The sequence below is a fragment of the Sciurus carolinensis genome, chromosome 7, assembly GCF_902686445.1.
Source record: "Sciurus carolinensis chromosome 7, mSciCar1.2, whole genome shotgun sequence".
In the NCBI taxonomy this organism is placed as follows: Eukaryota; Metazoa; Chordata; class Mammalia; order Rodentia; family Sciuridae; genus Sciurus; species Sciurus carolinensis.
Genome location: NC_062219.1, coordinates 88,454,848 through 88,479,668, shown reverse-complemented (window position 1 = coordinate 88,479,668; position 24,821 = coordinate 88,454,848). Strand labels below are relative to the sequence as shown.

The 24,821-nt window shown below is 34.8% G+C and overlaps 1 protein-coding gene across 1 annotated transcript in view; it reads left to right on the top strand.

Moving 5' to 3' along the window:
* Positions 1-24,821, top strand: part of Rims1 (regulating synaptic membrane exocytosis 1) — a 449,118-nt gene that overhangs the window by 62,356 nt on the left and 361,941 nt on the right. Inside the window, 1 exon segment of the mRNA XM_047559146.1 lies at positions 10,547-10,627. Coding sequence (XP_047415102.1) covers positions 10,547-10,627 — 81 coding nt within the window.

Here is a 24,821-nt window from a genome sequence, read left to right as displayed (position 1 = left end):
CAGTGGTGCTTTGTAACATACTATTTCATGTCCTGTTTCCAAAGTAGACATTTCTTGAACTTCTTCCCAGTACTTGGGCTGCTGCTATTAAACAGTGTTTCATGCCCATATAAGGGTCTATGTTTTTGAAGATGCTGGTAAAGAATTAATGAGAGTTCTTAGCCTGGAACTCTTCCTGGAGTTCTGAACATTTGAATTGAGGTTTGAAAGGATTAAAAATTAAGAGAGAGGGAGAAGAGGGCAGACAATTTGAAGTAAGAAAAATGAGATATGGTAGAGATGAAGGTGACAAAATGAAGTTCTAAAACTGTGAAATAGATTTACCTGACTTAGCAAATGAGCTATGTTAGGAATTAAGGGGAAGAGATGAGTGAATGATGGGAATATATGGATGCGATGCCCTGGAACTAGATAGCTATATATGTGTTTGGTATGGTTGAACAGGAAGCCCTTTTGTAGACTCTGAGACTAGGAGGAAATGAAGTTGGAGGAAGATACCAAGCATTTCTTTTAAGAGGTAAAGTGAATTTTGAATTTGTAAATATAAGTCTAAAAAATGCACTTCAACAGGTTATTTCCCTAAAGGAAGAACCAGTGAACTCAGTGACATTTTGGCCATTAAATTGAGTCAGTGGCCATAGTGGGATCAAGGTTGTGAACATCAGTGATTTAATTGACTACTCTATGGAATTTAGGAGATATTTAAGTCTGAGAAGAGGAGCATTATTGAGTTCAGTCTTTTGATCTGTTCAGGCTCAATTGTTAGGGAGATTTTCAGTAGAAACAGATTGGAGCCCTGACAGATAATAGGAGTTGAAGTCTGGAAATGACAATTCAGGAGCCATAAGTGCATTTGAAGCCACAAGAATGACAGTCCTATCAGATCTAGGGAGACAGCAGTGTGTGTGTGTCTGTATTCACCTTTGTCAAAGAAGAGTAAGAAATCCCCTTTGCCAGATCATATTCCCAAACATCATAGTATGCATCAGTATTTTTCTAAATATTTGTTCATATCTTCATCAATTTAGATGAAGGGGATGAAGAAAAGTATTTACAATATTTTTTTTTTATTTTCCTCATTTTGAATACAAAAAAGATCAAGGAAGCAATTACATTCAAATATTAGATTTATCATTGAAATGTTAAATTGATATGATTTCATTCATTTGTCAATTTTACATAAAAGAGGCATTGTAACCTGTTGACCAAATAAATATTATTGTAATGAAATGGATAGTGCATATTTCTCTCCAAAATGAGAAGACAACGAATGTTATGAGGAGAAAAGACATTTGTATCTATATATATATACAACTACCCTAAAATCATTATTCAAAAAGCTGTGGGTTTGTACTGCAAATAAAAAGCAGAAAATTTGTTAGTTATGAAGTAGCTCTAGAGTTTATCTCTACAAACACCATCATTCCGGCCTCTATTGCGAAATTTTTTTTTTTGTCCTGAGTATTGGACTGTAGACAAGCATTCTCTTGACAACTATCTGTACTTTGTCACAAGTTAGAAATATGGCAAGAGACTGTAAAGTAAAGGCTAGTGCTTCCAATTTGAAACACTCAATTATAATTGTATGGTTCTTGCTAAAATTTTCAACAACAATGAAATCACTTGTTTGCTTAAAGGAAAATAATTCACAGGTATTGTGATATTGAAATAACAAATTGCACTTATATGAACAAGGTGTGGTATTTCACAAATACATTTAGCATTATCAGTTTTTAACTCACAGAATACCATGAACAATGGATAACATATGACCAAATTACCTGACTGAAAACCATAGCTCCATACCCACTATAGACACTCAGGAAATTTTGCTGATATTATTAACTGTTACTTTCCTTCTTTGTTATTTTGTTTTCACAGCTCAACAAGTTTACATTTCTTGAAATTCATCTTATTTTTATGAATTGCTTTTTTCACATTAATCAAGACAATTTTTAGTCATGTCTCAGTATTAAAATTTCTCTTTAACTCAGTGTTATTGCAGGTGAAACAGTCTCTCATATCTCACTCATTCAAGTTAGTGGTTATTTCTTTTGATGTAAAGACCACACTCAGTCTGACTGGAAACAAAGTCAGTAATTTAGACCAGAGATTTCCAATGGAGCTGTAAGGGGTCTTAGAACTCTTTACTAATGAAAATGGAAGTACTAAAAGCTATAAACAATTTTATCTTAAAGTTAACCTCTAACATTCTCACTTTTGAACTAGAATTATTTCTTCAGTGGGAATAATTTGGTGGGACTTTGATTTGTACAACTGGAGCCCATGACAATGTGTTCAGCACAGAAGCACCATCTGCCATGGGTTCCAGAAGAACAAAACAGGCTGAATCAGCTGATACAGAACATGTTTCCTCCCTTGCTAGAAAAAATTTGATGTCCTTTTAGTTTTTCTGATATTATTCCTAATTACGATTATCATTTCCAAATGAATTTTCTTTTTTCTTTAAAACTACCTCAAAATCTAGAATAATTAAGCCTTCTCAGTAAACTTTAGATGTGTTTACTTAAATAGTTTAAATAGACATGGGTTGGTAAAAAAGATTGTTAGCAGAGTTAGAAGCCTGCCCATGGACCTACAACAGACAAGCTTGGTACTCAGGAGAAATAAGTTGTTCTTTCTTTGTTGGGTGTTTGCTTTGCTTTTTTTTTTTTTTTTTTTTTTAACATGCAGTCAGGAAAAGAAGAGAAAGCTTCCAACTTTTTCCTTCCAAGACATGGTAACCCTACTCATTAGTGCCAATATAGCTATCAGACTTAGGAGGAGAGAGCCCCTCAAACTTTCCACACCCTTGTCTCTAGCATACTTAGGATGGGAAAGAAGCTTTGAGCTGAAGATTTTCTTTATTATATAGGAACTGAGGTAGAAATATGAGGTATAAAAGTGATTTTCATTCTCCAGAGCCTTTTCAAAACACATTTTATCAAGGTTATCACCCAAGAATCATTTTGGGAGAAAATGGAGATGACAGTTATGGTGAAATGAAAGGTGACCCTTGGGGAAATAATCTCCTACCTGCTTATTTCCTGTCTGCCTGATCAGCATCCTTGTTTCCACTAATCTCTTCTTTCCTCTCCTCCCCCACACAACCCCTCACTCCTGTCATTTCCCCTCTCCTCCTCTGTGTCCTCTACACTCAGCTTCTTCCTTTCCCTTGGCCAATTCACTCACCTACAGTTGTGCCCTGAGTATAAAAAAGAACCATCTTCCTTTCATTACATCTTCTTTTCTTAATTCATCTTTCTACATTTCCAACAACTGTCTATATTTTCTATCCCCATTTTCATATCACTTTTTCTCATGAGCCCATGAGGCACAGTTCCACTTGAGCTCCATCTCTTTGTGTTCCTGGAACTTCAAAACACAACCTCAACCCTCCTCTCATTTGATCTCTCTCTCTACTGCACTGATCATTGTTTCCCGTCCTGGAAATTTCTTACTTATTACTAGATTGTCAGATAGTATTTTTCCCCCTTATGGAATGAAAAGGAATTCTTCCTTGCAAGTTTAGCAATGGGAAAGTTTTGGTACTCTAGGTTTTTCTAAAGTTGTGTTTTGCAGGCAGCAAGTGGTTTCCGGAGAATTCACACAAGTTACTAAGTAGAAACAGGTAAATAAGAGGACATGTATGTAGGAGGTGATAGCAAATATAAATCCATCAGTAAGTGATATTTCTAGAATTAGTGAATGGAGAAAGAAATTATACTGTTACCATAAAACAGTAGCTTGGATATAAAGAAGTTAATTGGACTTAATTGCTAAAATCTTGGAAATTATATAAGGATCTTGTAGAATCAAGCCTTCTAGAATTCTAGAGACCAAATGGATAGTAAGGAGGTTTCAGTAGTCCAGGAGACCAGAGATTTGACTTCTTTTCTGTTGTTTTCTTTTCTTAACAGTCTTTGAAAGATTTTTGTTTTTCAGAATTAAAAATTTCCCTTTAATGTCAGTGGTGCATTCTTCTCTCTATTATCTGGTTATTTTAGAGTCTTCATCCTTTTCGTTTGGTTTTGTGAATACAGTCCTGGTCTCTTCAGGGGAAGGTCTGCAGCCCTCACACTCATTGTGAAGGATTACCACCATGTTTCCCTTTCCTTATACTTAAGAATCAATTTTGCCTGTCTTCCATGCCTTTTTTAAAAATAAAAATTATTCTGTTGTAGCTTCTGAGGGGTTCCCTGAATGCACATTGGAGGTGTAACAGGCTGTGATGATTTGTGATTAGTACATCTGGCTTTTCAAATACCAACATTCACTTTCCCCTTCTGGTGTAGAATTTTCACTGCTCCATCCTCATCTGATGGGTAATAGTCATCATACACACTTGTTCACTGTGGAATGGACATGAATATGCATTTTTATGTAAAATGGGTTTTAAAGATAATTTTTTTAGCTTTTCCTCTTTTAGAATTTGTAAATGGAAATGAGATCACTTTTGAAGTCTTCCTTTGAAAAAATGTATTCAAAGAGATATTTATCAATTGCACTGTCTTTCAAATGAATCTTGTAGAGTTTTAGCTTTCTTATTCTTTTCTTATGTAAACTCGTTGTCTCTATACCGGATACATCACCTTGAATTTCACGTTCTGTAGTGTTCCAGTGTCCCTGTTGGTCTTAAGGTCACATGGCATTTCTAGTTTAACCAACTTCATATTCTACTGTCACCATCACCCTGCTGTTACATTTGAAGAACACGGTCTTAACTATACTAGAATGATGTTGAAAGAATACTAAGCTATGTGAGTTTATTTAAAGATTGTCTACCATGTACCTGCAGCCAGTGGTACTGAAGCATATCTGACGATACAGAGCTCTCTTTCACCTCTTAAAGACAAGGAATGGTGGAAAGGATATTAATTTAATACTAAACTGAACTTAATTCAAATCCTAGCTTCTTGAAGCATCAACATTGACCACTTATGATTTGGAAAATAATTTCATCTCTTAGATCTACAGTTTCTTTTTCTTTCAGATGGGATAATCATGTCTTGCAGGGTGGTGTGAAGATTAAACCAGATATATTGAGTATGTTTTGGCATATGATATGTTTTAAATTAAAAGTTCCTACCCTATTTAGAAAAATCAAAAGAAAAGTGATTAATTCTGTCTTTACTAATTTTTTATTTTTTTAATTTTATTTGTTTTAATTAGTTGTATAAGATAGTAGAATGCATTTATACATTTTGATAGATCATAAATAGAGTATAATCTCTCATTTTTCTGATTATACATATTGCAGGATCACATTGGTCATGTAGTCACATGTGTACATGAGGTAATAATGTGTTTTCACTCTACTATCACTCCTGCCCTCTTACCCCTTCCCCTCCCTTCACTCCTCTGTACCTAATATAAAGTAACTCTACTGTCTTTACTATTGAGATTTTTTTACATAGAGTTATTTAAAAATATTATTTGATAAAATGTTAGTGCCCCACATGTTTCTTACTGGTTCAAAGCAGTGATTTCATGTTGAAGAATTTTTTTCCATTCACTAAGTCATATGCTGAAAAATGCCCTTTTTCTTCTTCAGAAAGAGAATACACAATACTCAAACCATATAAACATAAATTTAGTGGAGTTATTCAAATCACAAAACTTGTTGACTATAAATTAATTTTATTTTGTTGAAACATGCTTTAATTTGGAAAAAAAAATGTGTTCCCCAGACTGTATTCTAAATCTTAAATTACTCAAGCTTTAAATCAATAACTTTTATATTTTTTATCTTATTTACTCAACAAATATGTAGTGAGTGGCTAGTCTGTCAGGCACTGTTCTAGGTTCCTCTTATATAGAGGAAAAGAATCAGATAAAGGTCCCTGCTCTTAAGATCCTATTTCAAGCAGTAGGAGATAGAACTTTTGTAAATAATAAAGCAACAATGTAAAGGGTACTTGGAAGTGTGTGTGTGTGTGGTGAGGGGAAGTGGATTATAGTCATAAGGAGTATAATTAAGGTAGGAATCATAAAAAATTGACATTTGAATAAACACTTGAAAGAGGTAAGAGATTTAGTTCTACCAGTTTCAGGAACAGGTACAAAGAACCTGAGACACAAAGGGCTGGTGAGGGAGTCGCAGGAGGTGAACTCCAAGAGTAATGGGAAGCCAGATAGTATCTGGCATTTCATTGTGAATAAATTGGGGAACCACTGCAGAATCTTGAGCAGAAGTGTCAGGATCTAACTTACCTTTCAGAAAAGTTAGTCTGACCATTGTGTTTCGAATGAAATCTAAGAACAGAATGAAGTAGATGCTGGGCAACCAGTAAAAAGTCTATTATGAGAATTCAAGCAAAAAATGATACTGGTTAGGACAAGGTGGTAATAACAGAGTAGAAGAGCAATGGTCAGATTCTGCACATATTTGGAAAATATAGTCAATCTGGTAAATTAGATGCATAGTGTGAGAGAGAAATAGGAGTCAAGTCTAAAGTTTAGGACTGAACAGTTGGAGAAATACATTTGCAATCAAACAAGATTGAGATGGCTGCTGAGGCAGGTTTGGAGGAATAAGACAAAGAGTTCCATTTGGAATGTTGATTTTGAGAGATTTATTAGATATAGGTCAAAATATTGAGGAGGCAGTTGGATATGTGATCCTGGAGTTTAAAGAGAGAAGACAAGTTCCAGAATTTTGCATATGCTTTGAATACTTTGTGCTTAAAGTCATGTTGAAGAATGACTTGAAACACTGAATAGATTTAGAAGGAAGAGTGACCAACTACAAAGTCTCTGAAGTCTCATTTTCCCCTGTTTCTATGTAATTTTAATCAGTGACCAGGAAATCAGAAAATTGTACCTTTGAAAAAAATTCATTTTCTCAATATTATATTATTTAACTATCCTTCATTTTCATAGGATACATGTGGGCTAGTGCTATAATACTTGGGAAGTGGGCACAGACACATTTGTTTGCCCAGCACTGCTTGACTCTGTTGATGACAGGAAAATTAAAAACCATAAGATTGAGAATAGAAATGTAAACAGCCATAGTCTACTATTTGGCAGCTTAGTGCCCAGTAACTAGTTTCCTGACATTACTTATGAAACATTAAACAATTTAAAGTTCAAATAGTGTTTTTTGCTTTTTTGTTTTTGTGTGAAAGCAGGGTAGGGGGTAGTGATTACAGTCACCAAAATGGAAAGTCAAATGAGAGAAAGTAATTATGTAAATTGTGTTTCTTGAAGGCTTTTAGAATTTTTAATTCATATACTCTAAGTATCTGGAAGCACATTTAGTTCCTGTTTGAAGAGATGAAAGCCTTACCGTAGCCTCATCTGCAGGCTTGTGGCAATGTGAGTTTCTCCCGTGTGTACGTGCAGGGAAGAGTAGAAAGGGCTGAGTGGGCAGTTGGCAGCCATTCATCGCATTGATTGCAGTCATTCATAAAACCCAGCAGGGCTGAGGGCGGAGTCAGGAGGAGCACTCCCCTGAGGTGGTTACAGAATGTCTTATTTGCATAAATCTTCAGTAATGCTTGAATGCTGAGGAGATGCTTACATGCATTTAGGAGACAGTAAAAGTTCATGTCTGATAAATTCCAGTATAATTAATGACATCTCAAAGAATAAGGGGTCAGACCCTTTGAACTCTTAGTCCCTCGATCTATGGTAATTCCAGGAAGTCAGCAGTTTTGCTGCATTTGTGGTCTCCTAATGTCTGGCTGATGGAGTGAATCATGTATAGCAACAAACCCTTAATAGCTGCAACATTCTGACACGTCATTGTTGTGTTTCTCGAAGTATGAGGGGTCTATATTTAATATCCTTTGTCTAATGCATGGGAAATAATGGAAATTGCTGGAGCTAAATAATTTCCATATATTAGAACTGTCGGAACTATTAAGGTTTTATGCCTCCAAACTGACACAGTTCAATTATAATTTTAAAGAAATGTAAATCCACACAGGCTAACAAAAATCTTGTATTTTATATTTCTGTTGTGTCTTGTTTTGAGCATAGTGTAGTATTTTTTCTTTCTTGGACCAAGAAGATACTTCAGCTCAAAGGAAGTCAGGTTAGAAAATATAAGAATATATATTATCATAGTTTAAACACTTCCCCACAATTTTGTTGAAAAATTAGGAATTTGAAACAAATAGTTTCCCTCCTCACTCAGATTTAGTATCTACTACATCACTCTAGTATATGTGTTCTATGATCAGCATATATGCTATAGAAAATGCAGTCATCTCCTATTTTTTAAAAAGTACATTTAATTAATTCCAAATATGTTTTTTTGAAGAGTAACATGTTTATTTTCATTATTCAATAAAATCTTAAAGTTCAGAAATTCAAATTAAGTTTTTGTCAGAAAAAATTCTATAGTGCATACAGACAGAAACATGTTTGACTATTGTAATTTTAAATCCCAAATTACTGGGTACTTGAGATTAGAAATGAGGTTTGTTTGTTTTGTTTTGTTTTGTTTTAAGAAAGATATGGCTTTTTAGTTAGGAGAAAGGAAAATTTGGCTTAAAAACCTACCAATACTACTGGGTAAATCTTTGCCTTATAGAAAGTAGTCACTTCAAATCATATTTAAGAAAAATTCTTAGTGGTAGATTTCTTTTTCTCATAGCTTTGTATAAATATCTGGAACTCCAGGGGAGGAAGAGGAGAAACCAAGATTTCTTTTCATATAATTCAAAACTTTTTCTGAGTTGGTGATATTTCAGACATTTCACAAACCAGTTCATGTAGGTTAACCATGCTGCATATTCTATTTTTAGTTGAGTGAGAATTGTTGAAAGATTTTCCAGTACTTTGAAATTTAACTTACTTGGACACTGTACCTTGTATAAGTTAGGTTAAAATTTCAGGGCTCAGAAATTCTAGTAAATTTTTTTTCTCTAACAACTGCCTCCCTAAAATGTTCTCTTAATGCTGATGTGTGATTGGCCTTCTCCCATGAAGCTGAAAGAGTCACATAAGGCTTTGTAGTTCCCAGGGATGTTTTTTACTCCTCTCTCTTAACCAGTCCATTGAGAGTTTAGCATTTGCTCTTGAGAAATGCCACAATTCTTTACTTTTATCTTAGGAGGAGGATGTACAGAGGTTTGAAATGACACCATTTTCTTTTCATGTTACAAATTGATTTCTAAGTCTTACTTGACCTTGTTTGGAATGAGCAATGTGTGTGTGCACGTTTCTGTGCGTTGTGTCCACGTTTCCCTGTATCATATCTTTCAGAAGTGGAGAACTTTGCCATGCAGCTTTTAGCGCTGGGAAACAGTGATCCCTGCCTCACCAGTGATCCACTTCTGGAATAACATGACTGGTCCTAAATGTAGGTCCTAAATGCACTGTAGTCAAGTCTCCAAGAAGCCCCATGAAAGTTCTTAAGAAACAGATTTGTACTTGGGAGTCCTGAGTCCTAAGGGGCATTTCCATTTAGAAAATCTAAGATGTAGGATTTTAGTTTTATTACCAAGACTTCCCTGCTCAAAGCTGTGTTTGTTTTAAAGCATATGAGAAGCAGTATCTGGCTGGGGATGTAGCTCATTGGTAGAATGCTTGCCTAGCATGCCAGAGGTCCTGGGTTCAATCACCAGCACTGAAAAAAAAGAAAAGGCTAGGAGAAGGAAATCTGAGTCATCTGAGTGTAGTATAGCCTCAGATTGAGGTATTTTCTGATTTTGGTCAATGAACTCTTCCATGCTCCATAAGCCCTGTTCACATGTGAGTAAAAGGACTTGGTATAGAGCTTAAGGGTAAGCGCTTGTCTGGTATTCATGAGGCCCTGGGTTCAGTCCCCAGCACTGCAACAAAACAAAACATGAGAGAGAGAGAATAAAAATATCAACTCCTTCTTTACTTTGGGACTCTGTTATATTGTCTACCCTCTGCATTAATTATTTTATGTTGAAGAACTTAATGCCCAAAGACCTTTTATTGTTACAATGTGGAGCTACCTTCTCTTATTACACACACACACACACACATATACACACACATGCACACTTTATGTATGAACATATCTTTCCATCTCTTACTTCTCATTAGTATGAAGGGAATTTTGAATGTGGATAATGTCTTAAAGCCTCTCAAGTCTCTTTTTCTGTAAACAGAAAGACCTGTGTGGAGACTAATGGCATGAAACAAGAGTCCGTATTTTTTAGTAAAACTGTCAAAGCCACTGAAAATCCTGCTCAATTTTTAACATATCAACACAACAGCTGTTCCTATTTTTAAGCTTTCAGATGTCTTCATATGGTGAGGCCAAAGCTTTCAATAGCTTTTCTGCTATGGGGAAAGCTGCTGACAATCGTTTTATTGATGCTAAAAGGAAAACCAAGTACAGAGGCCAGCACAGATTTTACTTGGGTATAACTGAGCTCTTGGAGGCATGAGTCAAAGATTTCTAATTCTAGAGGCCTTTCCAGGGCTCCAAGGTTAATATTGAATTCATATTGCAAAGACTTTTCTGTAGATTGTGTTTTCAGTACCCTGTTTAATTTCCAGATGTGTTCTACCCTTTTTATAATTAATAGTGCGTTATGCTGTCTATCATGCGCCCCAGGTGTGTTGTCAGGGACATGGCGAAGCCTGCTGTCTGCAAAACACCAAGAAATGCTGAAAACCAGCCCCAACAACCTCCACCGTAAGTATGGCATTGGTTTTATTGACTGAAAATGTCGTCTCTTATACAGATCACTGGTTACAGACTTATTAATTCATATTGCATGTGGGAGTAGATATTCTGACTTCTCTGGTATAATAAAAAGGCTACTATTGAATTAGATAAAATTATCTACATGAGCTCTGGATTAATTATCTTTAATAACTGAGTTTCTAATAACATTGCAGAGATCAAACTAGAGGAAAGGAAAATAGGACTCTAGAATAGCAACAATTCTGTTTTTTATTTTGTTTTGTTCTTGTTCTTTTTGGGTTTTGCCAAAGTATAGATAAGGTGTTGATTGGGGGCTAGAGTGTGTAGGTAAGGAAAATGCATAGTAGCTCATTATCCAACCTTCACACTATATTATTTAAAGGTTATGGACATTCTAAACAAGTGGATTGTGCATCATTCCATTTTTATTAATGCATTCTTAGCTGCAGGTATGAATGATTATTACTTAACCAACAAAAGGGAAAAGTAGAAATAGAGAGGAAATAAAACATGCAGACTCTGAGTTTCAAATATGAATTTTGATGAGATAATGTAAATAATTTAAAAATTCTTCAGGCTATTGTGATCTGTTTAATCCTTTGAATAGTATTGTGTTCCTTGTTTAAAAAAATTAAAATTTCCTTCAGTTGTGTGTGGGAAGCAGCAGTAAGTTTAGTGTAACTATTGCAACAAGGTAGTTACTCCAGGGGAGAACCTCCTTCCAAGCTTTGTGGAATAGCCTTTGAAAAAAGGTGTCTTCAAATCAGCTTTCTTTAGATTTCCTTCGTTATATAATAATTCTCTGAAAAAAAAACCAAAATGAAGTGATAAAGTAGTAAAAAGGCTATGAAGAATATTAAATTGTTGTAACTATTTTGCCATAATATTTTATAAGTGAAAGAATTAAATTTAATTTTTCTTATATGGAAGATAATTCTATCCAGAGGATTGTGTGTATCATGCTACCCTGTGCAGTTTTACAGCTATTTACATTGTATCTCATCTAAAGTCACATTCAGAACTCAGTTTACTTATTTGATTTCTTCTCTACTCCTTGCTTTCCTCTATGGTTAGTCATTGAAATGCTTTTTTTGTTTATTGCAAACAGTATTAATTAATTTTAGAATATTGATTTGTTAGGATATAACACTGTTTTTTATTTTATACTATTCCAAACATAATTTATTATTTTTATTGGTGTATATTACTTTTACAGAATGGTGGATTTTGTTGTGTCATATTCATATATACATAAAACATGATTTGATCAATTTCACTCCCTGTTACCTCTCCTACTTTCTTCCTCAGTCCCCCAATCCCATTCCTCTGCCTTAATGGTTTCCATTCTACTTTCATGGCATCCCCCTGTTTTTCATGTTATCTTCTCTCTAGCTTCCACATATGAGAGAAACATATGACACTTTAATCTCTGAGTCTAACTTATTTTGCTCAAAATTATGGTCCCCAATTCCATCTATTTTCCTGTAAATGATACAATTTCATTCTTCTTTATGACTGAATAAAACTCATATATATTGATGGGCACCTTGGCTGATTCCATAATTTGGCTATTATGAATTGTACTGCATGCACCTCTAAAGTATGCTGACTTAAATTCTTTGAAATAAATACTGAGGAGTGATATAGCTGGATCACATGATAGTTCTATTTCTAGCTTTTTGAGGAACTGCCATACTGATTTCCATTGTGGCTTTACATATTTACATTTCCACTAGGAGTGTATAAGAGTTCCTTTTGACATACATCCTCACCAGCATTTATTGTTATTTGTAGTCTTGATTGCTATTCTAACTGGAGTGAGGTGGAATCTCAGGAAGTTTTAAAAAAATTCTTTTTAGATATACATGGCAGTAGAGATTTTGACATTGTACATACATGGAGTATAACTTACTCTAATTAGGATCGCATTCTTGAGGTTGTACATGATGTGGAGTTTCACTGGTCATGTATTCATATATGAACATAGGAAAGTTATGTCTGATTCATTTTACTGTCTTTCCTATCCCCACCCCTCTTCCTTGCCTTCATTCCCCTTTGTCTAATCCACTGAACTTCAATCCCCCCACAACTTATTGTGGGTTAACATCCACACATCAGAACATTTTCTTTTTTGGGATTGTCTTATTTCACATAGCATGATAGTTTCTATATCCATTCATTTATCAGCAAAAGTCATAAGTCATTCTTTTTTATGGCTGTAATCTCAGGGAATTTTGATTTGCATTTCCCTGATGGCTAATAATATTGAACATTTTTCATATATTAATTGGCCATTTGTACTTCTACTTTTGATAAATTTCTGTTCAGCTCATTTGCCCATTTATTGATTGGGTTTTTGTTTGCTTTTTGTTATTTTAGTATTGTCTTTTTGAGTTCTTTTGAGTCTTTATGAGTTCTTTATATATTCTGGAGAGGAAGCCTTAGTCAGAGGAGTAGCTGGCCAGATTTTCTCCCAATCTGTGTGTTGTGATAGACACAATCACTCTGTTGATTGTTTTCTTTGCTTTTTAACTATTTGATGCCATTCCATTTATTGATTCTTGCTTATTTCCTGACTTCTAAGGATCCTATTCTGAAAGTCTTTGTGCCTATATGTTGAGGTGTTTTTCCTATTTTTTTAACATTTGCATCATTTCTGGTCTTATATTTAGGTTTTTGACCCATTCAGAGTCACTCTAATACTAAGACCAGCTAAGGAAACTACAAAGGAAGGGAAACTATAGACCAATATAGTTGATTAATCTAGATGAAAAAATACTCAATAAAATGTTAACAAATCAAATTCAAGAGCACATTATAAAGAGCATACACCATGATCAACTTGTTTTCATCCCAGGGATGCAAGAATGTTTCAATACTTGCAAATCAATAAATGTGATACAGCACAAAAACAGAACCAAGGACAAAAACTACATGATTATCTCAATAGATGTAGAAAAAAACGTTCAACAAAATCCAACACTGATTCATGATAAAAACCCTGAAGAAACTAAGGACAGAAAAAACTCATCTCAATATCATAAAGGCTATGTATAACAAAAATTAGCATCATGCTGAATGGCAAAGAACTGAAAGCAATTTCCCTTATCATCAGGAACAAGGCAAGGATGTTCACTCTTACCACTCCTATTCCTTATACTTCAAAGTTTATACTTAAAATTCAATGTAGTTGAAATTTTATCCAGAGTAATTAGGCAAGAGAAAGAAATAAAAGGGGTATAAATAGGAAAGGAAGAAGCTGAAGTAGCCCTATTTGATATGATCCTATAAAAATCTTAAAAGTCCCTCCAAAGACTTCTAGAGCTAATAGGAAAATTCAGTAAAGTAGCTAACCCAAAAATTTAGTATTAGCACAAAATTAATATACAAAAATCAGTAGTTTATCTACATGTCAATAATGGGTCTGCTAAGAAATAATTCAGGAAAACAATTCTATTCACAACAGATTTAAAAAAAAAAAAAACACCTAAGAACAAACTGAATCAAGGAGGCAAAAGACCTCTCCAGTGAAAATTATAGAACACTGAAGAGAGATTGGAGAAGACACTACAAGACTGAAATATCTTCCATGTTCATGGAAAGGTAAAATTCATGTAGTTAAAATAACCCTATTACCAAAAGAGATCTAGAAATTCAATGTAATCCACTTCAAAATACCAATAATATTCTTCATAGAACTATGGGGGAAAACAATCCTAAAATTCACATGGCAGAACAAAGGATTCAGAATAGTAAGTGATTTCAGGAAGCATCACAATACCCAGTTTCAAATTATTCTGTAGATCCCTATAACAGAAGCAACATGATACTGGCATAAAAACAGACATGTAGACCAATAGATCAGAATAGAAGTAACAGAGACAATCCCACACAGCTACAGTCATCTGATTATTGACAGAAGTGTGATAAAACAACAAAAAAAATCCATTGGAGGAAAGGCAACCTTATTAACAAATGGTGCTGGGTAAACTGGATATTTGTGAATAGAAGAATGAAATGAGGTCCCTATCTCTCATCCTGTATAAAAGGATATAATATTTAAAAATAAATTTCCAGAGGTTAAACAGATGTTATAGATTTTTATCTCCATAGTATACTTACATATCATCTGTATTTAATCAGCATTTTCCAAGGAATAAGAATAATTTTGATTTAACCATAAAAATATCATTTATAATTACTTCAGTAAAATTGAAAACTTGGAAGAAGTACTGTTAATGCTATCGCCATGTTTCTTTTTCTGTATTCTCATTTATTTAATAACTTGAGACAAGTTCTGGCTGTGTTGCCCAGGCTGTTTCCAGGCTCTTAAGTTCAAGCTATTTCCCAACTCAGCCTCCTGAGTAGCTTGTGCTACAGGCATACACCACTGTATCTAGTTTCTTTTTCTCTAAATGTTCTTACTGTAAAACTATTTTCCTGTGATGGAACTTCTCTTAATAATTCACAGAAAACTTAAGGTTCTCCCCTCTCATATTACATTCTAGAATTAGGAAACTTTACTTCAACTAGGATTCAAGTAATTTCTGCCGAAGTTCTTTGAAGAGGTAGCATTGCTTTTAAAATGTTTTAACATACATATTGAGGTTCTATTTTAATTGGTCCCACTTATTCCAAAGTACCCTCTAAATTGGACATTATTAGATACGAAGTGACAATTTTGATCTTTTTCAATAACACTCCTGATCTGTTTTCTTTCTTTCTTTCTCTCTTTCTTTCAATTTCCACATATTTCTAGTTGTGGAACTCTGTCACAACTTAATTGAACCTAGTAAAATTTGTGGCAGATAAGAACAAGCAACCAGGGGCTCTTTTATTCCTCCTTTCTGACAGCCTCCTTTTTTGCTCATTCTACTACTTTGGTGAAAATAGTGAATTTTTGGTAGGTGACTTGAGGAATTTAAAGTCTGCATTTATTCCTTATTTCTCTTCATTCTCTATAGAGAGTAGTTTTGATTGATTTCTCCCATGTCTACATAAATACACTTCTAGGTTGATATTGGAAGATAAAAATAAATTGGGGGCGGATTTTTGAGGGATTTGTACAATGTTCATATTTGTGTATATATACAGTATCAATGACTTTATTTTCAGAAGAGGAGAGAATGGAGTGTGAATGTGATTTAGGCAAAACTAGGGACAAGCAAGTCAGTTAGTAGACAATAGTAATAATCCAGGGAGACTTACAGAATTAATAGATGGTGTGGGAAGGAGACATTTCTAGAACCAAGTAAAAGGGAAATAAGCCTTGCTTTCAGGTCAGTTGAATATGGCTTGCAAGGAAAAAGTTTAGGGAAAATACTATATTAATGGATTGGGTGATAAAGAGACACTAAACAAGAAGTATAAGTTGAATTAAGAATATGAATGAAATCTAGGTAGGTGGGCAGTGATGAGTTCAGAATTTGATAAAGGGATTTTGTGGTACCTGTTAGATATCAAGGATAAGATTCAGAAACCATTTTGTCTATGAACTTGAAGCACTCAGTAAACTGAAGTAGATGACATTATCAAAAGACATGTAGGAAAAAAACAGCAGAGCAATCCCTAGGCATAATCAATACTTAAGGAACTAGAAAAAGGGATCTCCCAATGCAACTGAGAAATAGTGGTTAAAAAAGCAGGATGATTATAGGCCAAGGTAGTACAGGATTCGGGGTGATGGAATTGGTGACAAATACAGCAGAAAATCAATCAATAAATGATGGGATAAAAAGTAACCTTTAGTTTGGGTCACATAGACACCATTGGTAGCATTTGTCATAGTAGTTTTAACATATAACTATGTGGGAAGACTGCACTTCAGGTATGCTTGAGGAGGAAATGAGAAGTCAGGAAAAGGTGATGTCGCATGTGTGTGACTTTTCCAAAGAGCTTTCCTAGGTAGATAAAGAGAAAGGGAGAATATTTGTAGGTAGAGGAAATTGGGTGACTGTGGTTGGTACATTCTATTGTGCAAGTCTAGTTTGATGGACATGCCTATCAATTTACTTCCGTATTTTTGATAACCATGTTTATAAATATTCAAATATTCCCTTTATGTTATTATTAATATGTCACTTGGTCATAGTTTAAGCATGTTGCATGAGTTGTCATCACTTGATTAAAGAAATAAATATATCAAAATATTAATGGAGTTCATCAAATTGAATCTGATGCCTGTTAGGCCTAGGTGTAAGTAAGATACATCAATAAATGAGATGGAATTCTTGTCTAAAGGGTTTTCTCTCCAATTAAGGAAGGAGCAGATTGTTATACAACCAAATAAATAACAATACTGCATAATAAGTGTTACAGTAGGAGTGTGATAAAAAGAGAAAACGATTTATTCTATTTGGGATTGGTTTGATAAAGGGAAGAATTTAGAGTCTACAACTCTATGTTAATATGAATTTTGAAGGACAAATAATTGATTAATTAGGCAAGTGCAGGATATAACTTTCCAGAAGAAGAAAACAGTTATTGTGAGGCCCAAAACATTAGGTTGTGCTGGTGTCATTTAAAGCAACATTGCTGCAGCCTGTGAGCATATGTTCTGTTTTTCTCTAATTTTGTATGAGGTCACTCTGGTTGGTGACTGTGAACTCTAGCTCTGCCCTTACAAGGGTCTAGGGGAGGTGATCTTGATAACATGCCTTTATGGGGTACTCTTCATTCTGGTGGATGGCCTAATACCTAGGCATCTGACACTTGATCTGTTGTTCCTCTCACAAGAAACTTGTTTTATAGGCAGACTCTTGTCTAAGTTTCTTCCAGTTTATTCCTACTAGGATAGCCCTGATAGAAAAAGAATTGGGAATTGGGTTTCAGTGTATTGGTTAGGTGAGACATAGAGGAAGCAATATGAAAAAAGAAAGAGAGAAAAACATGAAATAACAGATTTATTACTGACAAATAAATACTGTCAGTATTTATTACTGACATATCTCAAAGAAGAGAGGGAGCATGCTTCACAGGGCCAATGGGAAGCCAAGGGCTATCTGGGACATGTGTGCTCACTGAGTGTGTAGGGAGCAAGGTGGAAGCGCTTAGGGGCCAAAGCCTTTACAGGTTGTTACTCAAGCAGATTTTCCTTGGGAAGTGCTAATTGATGGGTTTAGAGGAAACAGACATAAGCTCCAGGGAGTTATGCTGTGACTGAGAAGTGGTCGCTGTGGTTTATCTGGGTGTCAGTGGGATGAGGCAAGGAGTCTCTATCTAGCTTTTCTACAGAACTCTTTTTACTATTCATGATTTTGGGTGATTGGCAGCACTTTGATTTCTCTGTTTGCATTATGACCAGTCTCATCACATAAAAATTACCAGTGTAAACTCAGCATCTGGGTTCCATTCAGTTAAAGAGTCAACCAGAAAGAATCTAAAAGAACTTGAGTTTCTTTAGTTATCTTTGAAAAACGGGTACGTGGTTTTGATAATGTGTTTATTTGTATTTATTTATTTATTTATTTATTTTTGTATTGTTAGTCAAAAATGGCTTAGTTTCCAGGTAAAATTCAACAACCTCTCAGGATTTTGCCTTGCCATTCTTTGTCCTCTCTGCTCCCTCTCTTCTAGAAGTTGCCTTGCTTCACAGGTAGTTGGTATCCTTGACTTGATCATCTTGAGTCCAGCTATGTTGAGGGTTTTGACATGGGCATGTGTGTCAGACACATTCTTTCCTTTTCTTCACAGCTTTAGATGAGTCAGGCTTGAATTGACGAGGAGGCTGCCATCCACATTTTTCTTATAATAGACATGCTTTTTCAGATCTCAAGGGCATGGCTTTTTTCAGCAATAACAACTTTTGTGCAGACTTAATCAAAACACAGAGACTTCCGAGGACCAACATATATGGGTCGAGAATGAATTTATTCATGTAGATTTGGTAGCATACATTTAACCTAATTTTAAAATAGTCAACCTTGAGCTCTAAAAATATATCTCTGGGAAGTATTCCCATAGCAGTATAGGAAATATGTATCTTTATAATTGAAAATATGGTTTCCCATTTTAAATCATATATCCAACATCACAGCTATATCTCATGCCAGATAATAGACTAAACAAAAGTGTATCCTTGATATTATAAATAGTCAGCAGAAGTTCTTGTCATTATTTCACTATGGTTTTAAGCTCTGCACACCAAACATGGTCTTCAGGCCGTGTGGCCTAATGCTCACAACTCAGGGATGACTTAAAAGACTGAATAACTCACTGGCAGGTTGTCACCAACTCAGACACATCCCATTAGTAATATGATGATTCCTCCCAGAAGTTTGGGAAAGACCCTGTAAATATTAGGGTCCCATCACTTTTCCCTGCTTTAGAAACTTTTGCCCCCTCTGTTCCTCCTGAGCCACATGGTCTCCTCTGTTCCTGAAGTTAGTGAGATTTTCTACTCAATCTTTTCTAAATTCTCTTGATTTTTAAAAATCTCAGCACAGATGTGGTCCACCCCTTCAGGAGAAACCTGTTAAAGCAGCTTTAGATGAGAAGTGGGCATTGAAGGAAGGGAAGTAAATTTCTTCAACGGGTGAGATTGCACAGTAGGGGAAGTAGTTTATTGCCTTCTTTGCAGTGAGTTGGCCTGTACATTCTCCTTTCTGCACTGTGTGCACAGCATAGTGTCAGACAATGGATATTAGGATGGTAGGGCAGTGTCCTGCCCTTTAGGGCTTAGAGTATGGAAGAGAAAAATCTAAATTTCAAACCAGTAGAGTTATTCAAATTTTTCTTTTTAGCAAGGGCCTAAACTCAGTGTGGTGGTAGAAAGCTACATGGGGAAGCTATTTAGAGAGTTTGTTCATGGAAGATATTAAGAGATTGTGACAGTTAAGGAGAAACTTGGAAGATAGAAATCAACCTTGTGAAGAGTCAGACCAAGGGAATTGTAGGCAGAGAAGACAGTATGTGCCATCATTTTTATCTGGTCCTAATATGCATTAATATGTTTGGGGAACTCAAAGAATACCTGAGGAAGAGGAGGGCAATGGATAATATATGCAAGAATTCCATCTTAGAGGTCTTGTGGGCCTTGAATTTTATGGAAGGCTTGTATCAAGAAGCCCTCAGAGCACTTCAAAGAAGGCAGAACCATGATCCAATGTAGTGTAGCAAATGGTTTACCAGGGGATATGAGAGCTTTAGAAGTTAGCTGTGGAGTGTTTGGATCCTGCTGGTCAGAAAAGAGATGAAGCAAGTGAAATTTGTCATGAAGTTTTGGAAATAATGAAAAAGAAAAGGAATTTCTGCTATGAACCAAGGGTAGGAAATGTCAAATCACATGTATGATCTTTAATATACTTAATATTCATTGAATCATAATATAAACATATATGTTTTCTCATAAAGTTTTAAGCATGCACAGAAATTTATCTTAAAAGACATATATAAGTAAAAATTTTAGATATTTCAATTATTTTACTTCAGCTATTTTTATGTGACTTTGAATCTTGTATAAAGTTATAAAAGTAAAAAAATATGGAAAGGAAAATGGAATAAGAATTGAAACATAGTTTTTTTTTCCATTTTAAATGTTTGATTTTTGTAGTATTGTTTTCAACATGATTTTCTACTGGGACATAAGATTTAATAATTTTGCAAGTATGTGGATACCCTAGAGGAAATAAAATTTTAAAATATGTGCCAGATGAAAATATTATTCCTTTAAATGGATATTCCATTTATTGAATAAAATCTAAATAAGATGGCATCATATTTTTCATATGCAAAGAATCTTTTAGTTACATATTTTATCATAAATGAAGGTATTTTTCAGAGGCAGGTTTTCTCTGCACTAATTTTAGTCACCTGACTATTTAAAAATTGTGATGAATTTTATAGTTAGGCTTAAACTTTTTCATGTACAATGAGATATGTACAGTCATAGTCTGTAGTTCTGATACCACCTGTAGTAGGGATCTGCATTAATTTTTGTTTGACATTACAAAAATAAAAGCCCAACCAAAAAATATGTTTTTGCATTTTAGAAAAAAGTCAGTACAACCAGTAACTGAAAATAGAGAATACTAGGAACACTGACATTTTCAATTCATGGCTATAATTAGAAAGTGACAGAATTTAAAAAAAATGTGTGGCTTTTATAGTCTTCCTTCTCTTTATATGATTTGTTGGCTAATGCAAATCATTCTATGCCAATTCACAAAATCTTTCAAAGCCCCTCTTTCTGCTCTAACTACTTTAATGATAATATTGTGTTTATCTTTTTCTGAATTCCTGTAAGGAAAGATGCTGTCTTAAGTTGCTTAGATATTAAGAATTTAGTTCTGTAAGAGTAGAAATGCACTAGTTTTATATCACAGTTGTATTTTGTAGTACTTGACTAGTCCTTAATTGCTTTCACAAATTATCTCTTGTTGACTAAACTAGGTCCTCTTTTAATGTTGGTCTGGGTAGTTTCTGTATTGGCAATCTTAGCATTAGAGGACTTTTCCTCATTCTCTTTTATCTTTATTTCTGTGAATACAACACATTTGAGCCAAATGTACCTTTTCACCTCCTGTACAGACTGCCTGCCTTTATTCCTATACTATTTTCTCATTGATTGTATCAGGAAGCCTAACAGTCATTTTTAAACCATAAGCCCAGTTGTGGGCAACAACTGGGATTGGTGATATGTGTACTTGGCCTGCACATAGGAAACAAAGCATGAGCTGGTCATGGTGATGCATGCCTGTAATCCCAGTGGCTTGGGAGACTAAGGCAGGAGGACCACAAGTTTGAGATCCTAAGCAACTTAGCAAGACCCTATCTCCAAAAATAAATAAATAAATAAATAAATACATACATAAATATAAAAGGGCTGAGGATGTGACTGAGGGGTTAAGCACCCCTGGGTTCAATGCCTGGTATAAAATTAACAAACAAACAAAACCCAGAAAACAAAGCATGAGCTATGTTAGTGATTTGCCCTGGGATCACCCAACAGGAGGGGGGCAAATCCAGGTCTAGAATTCAGGCATCTGGATTCATAATACAGGATGGATTCAAAATATGTAATTTATTTACATTGTAGGTGCTGTGGTTTGAATGTGTCCTCCAAAGTTCATATGTTAGGAATCTAATCCCCAAATTCTTGTTAATGCTATTTTTAGGTGAGGTCTTTGCAAGATACTTTGTTTTGAGTTGAGTCATGAGGGGTTCTAATGATGGCATTCTTTCATAAGAAGAGAAAGGGAGACTTGAACTAGTGCACTTCCTGTCTCACCATGTTATGCCTCCATGATTTTATGATGCAGAAAGAAGGCCCTCACCAGGGCCTCAGCGCAAGCTCTCAGATTTCTCCAACTCCAGAACCATGAGCCAAATAAATTTCTATTTTTTATAAATTATTTGATCTCATGTGTTTTGCTATAAAATAAAAATGGACCACAACAATAAAGAAAAAGAAGAATTTGGCAATTTCTTAAATGGAATGATGGAGAAACCCTGACTGCAAAGTTAGAAGCGAGTATTTTCAGTTCCTGCTCTGATACTCACTTGCTTGGCTCAGTTCTTTTATCTTCCTAAATCTTAGTGTTTCTCTTCTGGATAGTAAGAAGAAAGTTATTGCTAGTTATCTCATTTGAGGTTTTTAAAGTCAAAATGGGGTAATGTATGTGAGAAAGTTGTGGGGTGTATAAAGTACTATATGAATATTATTCACATGTTGTTCTAAAGTAGTAGTGAAGAATCTTTACATTTTTCATTATTTCATCCATTTAACAAATATTTAGGTAGCTCCTAAGGATACTCATACTGGCACAATTTGAAAATAACTACATTGGGCCAATTCAGTAAAAATACAGGCTGAATCTTTTTACCTCTCTGTGTTTCTTATTGAAAGGAGTTACATAAAAAAGAAATAGGGCACTTTAAAAAAAGTCCTACTTCCCACATCAAACTACCCTCTTGTGTATAAAGTGCTCCCCACTATGCACAAGTAGAGAGACCAGGACATATGTGTTTGGAAAATTTTCCCAAGTGATCCTGACATACTCTCTTGATTTAGAAGTACTGACATTTTGCACTGATATGCTTGGCAAAAATGAAGATTAGCTAGGATGTGATGCTTCTGTAAGTCAAACTTAATGTGAATATCTCTGAATTCAACTTCTCTTTTGAAGCTCCATGTACTGAGGATGCAAAGAGAATAAATATTGGCAATATTATTATTAGAAAGTTACTGTGCCTCAGGGTCCAGCCTAGTTATTCTGTGAATCACTGCTATTTCCTCTGCTCTTCCACAGAGTCATTTGTCCAGAATGAGAACGGTCTGCCTGTGCCAAGAAAATAGATGGTTGTTGTGCAAAAACAGGAAACTCATATCCAAAGGAGAATCTGTACCCACTGGCTACTTCTGTACTGGTATTAGAAGTAAAGTACTAAATAAAAGAAAAATCATGCCCAGGACCTTGGGCACAGTATGCAGAGTATTGTTTATTTAGTGAAAAATGACAATGGTAGATAAATGACTGTACTCATCTATTATGCATATAACAAATATTAAACGCTGTGAATGTGTCTGGGCTACCTTCAGTGACTTTACATAGCATTACTACTTCATGTATAATTGAGGGCATTGGATAGAAAAATGCAGGGGATGATATGCTAAAACAGACCTTTAAGTCTTATTTAACTTCTAATAGTATTGATTTCCATGATTTTCAAATGATCCCCCCATATGTAGCATTTATTTTGACATGTTCTTGCTTTAACTCATTCATTCATTATTAGAGACATAAACAATTAAGCAGAGGAAACTTAGTGGAGCTGAGAGACAAGTAAACAGATCATTATAACACAGCATGATAATAAGACTGTGAAAGAGCTTACAGATTGTCATGAAATCACGGATTAATGGCATCTACCAAAAAAATTTAGGTCAGGAAAACCTGTTAGTTCCAGTAATATTTAATATTTTATTGTATTTCTTTTAGCACTTTATATTTGCTGTCTGATGTTTCTCTAATTATTTAATATACGTGTTTGGAATACAACCTATGTTCCAAGAACTATACTGAATTAGAGGACAAGGAAAGGAAATCTGTAAAATAATATAAAATATAGGATCTGTTTCAAGTCTTTTTAAATCTAATTGTAGGAGATGAGAGATGAGCTGAATGGATAGATGGATGGATAAATTTGTAGTTAGATAGGTAGAAAAGATACCTCAAAATGTAAGTAAATAACAGATGTCAAGTGAGTTACAAAAAGTAAAACAGAGTTTCCTCAGTGTGTGCGTGTGCGTGTGTGTGTGTGTATATGTGTGTGTGTGTGTGTGTGTGTGTTGGTGGTGTAGCTTGCCTTGAAGATTGTAATTAGGTGAAAAGAGATCAGGACATCCCAGCCTAAGAAAATGACTTGAGTCAAAGTTCAGAAATGAGAATGAGCCAGTCCAGCAAAGGGAGCATTGATGTGTCATCTGCCTTGAGAAATCTATTTGGCAAATAAATTGGGAAATATAAATCCTCAAAAGAAGTTTAGGGTCAGTTTGTGAATGTCCTTGAAATATAGCCTCAAGAAACTGGTTTTACTCTGAAGGAAGACTTGAATGTGTCTGAATGTGGATGTACCCAGTTGAGGACTTTTCAGGATAATGATTTTTCCAGAAGTATACATCATGGTTCATAGTAGGGCATTCCTGGAGAAGAAGTCAAGGAGTACATAATTAAAATAGCCAGACATGATTGATAATAGTAAAGATAAGGTAGCAGTTAGAGAAAAACTGGATGAGAGAGACATCTGGAAGGAGAAACTAGCACACCTTGATGACAAGAGAATGTAGCCATGAGGAGAGTAGGTAATAAGAGTCAATTTGAGTCTGGAAATTACCTTAAGAAACTTAATGAAAAGTAGGGAAAAAGAAAAGTCATATAGTTCTAGACATATTTCCAAAAATATGATTGTTTAGAGAGATCCATAAGGAAGAAGACTGGCACAATGGAGAGAGCATTTCACGGGAGCATTGGAGAGGGAAAGAACACACACCTATCTTCTTAAAACTGCTTACCAACATAAGTTATGCAAAAGGTCAAAGCAGAAGAGTATCTGGCTTTAGGTCTTGGCTCATTTTCTGTCAATTCTGTTAACAATAACTTTATATATGCTTCAAGCACTTCATGTACATTTGACCCTCACAATCTTTATGAAGTACTGTTACTATCTCCATTTTACATATGAG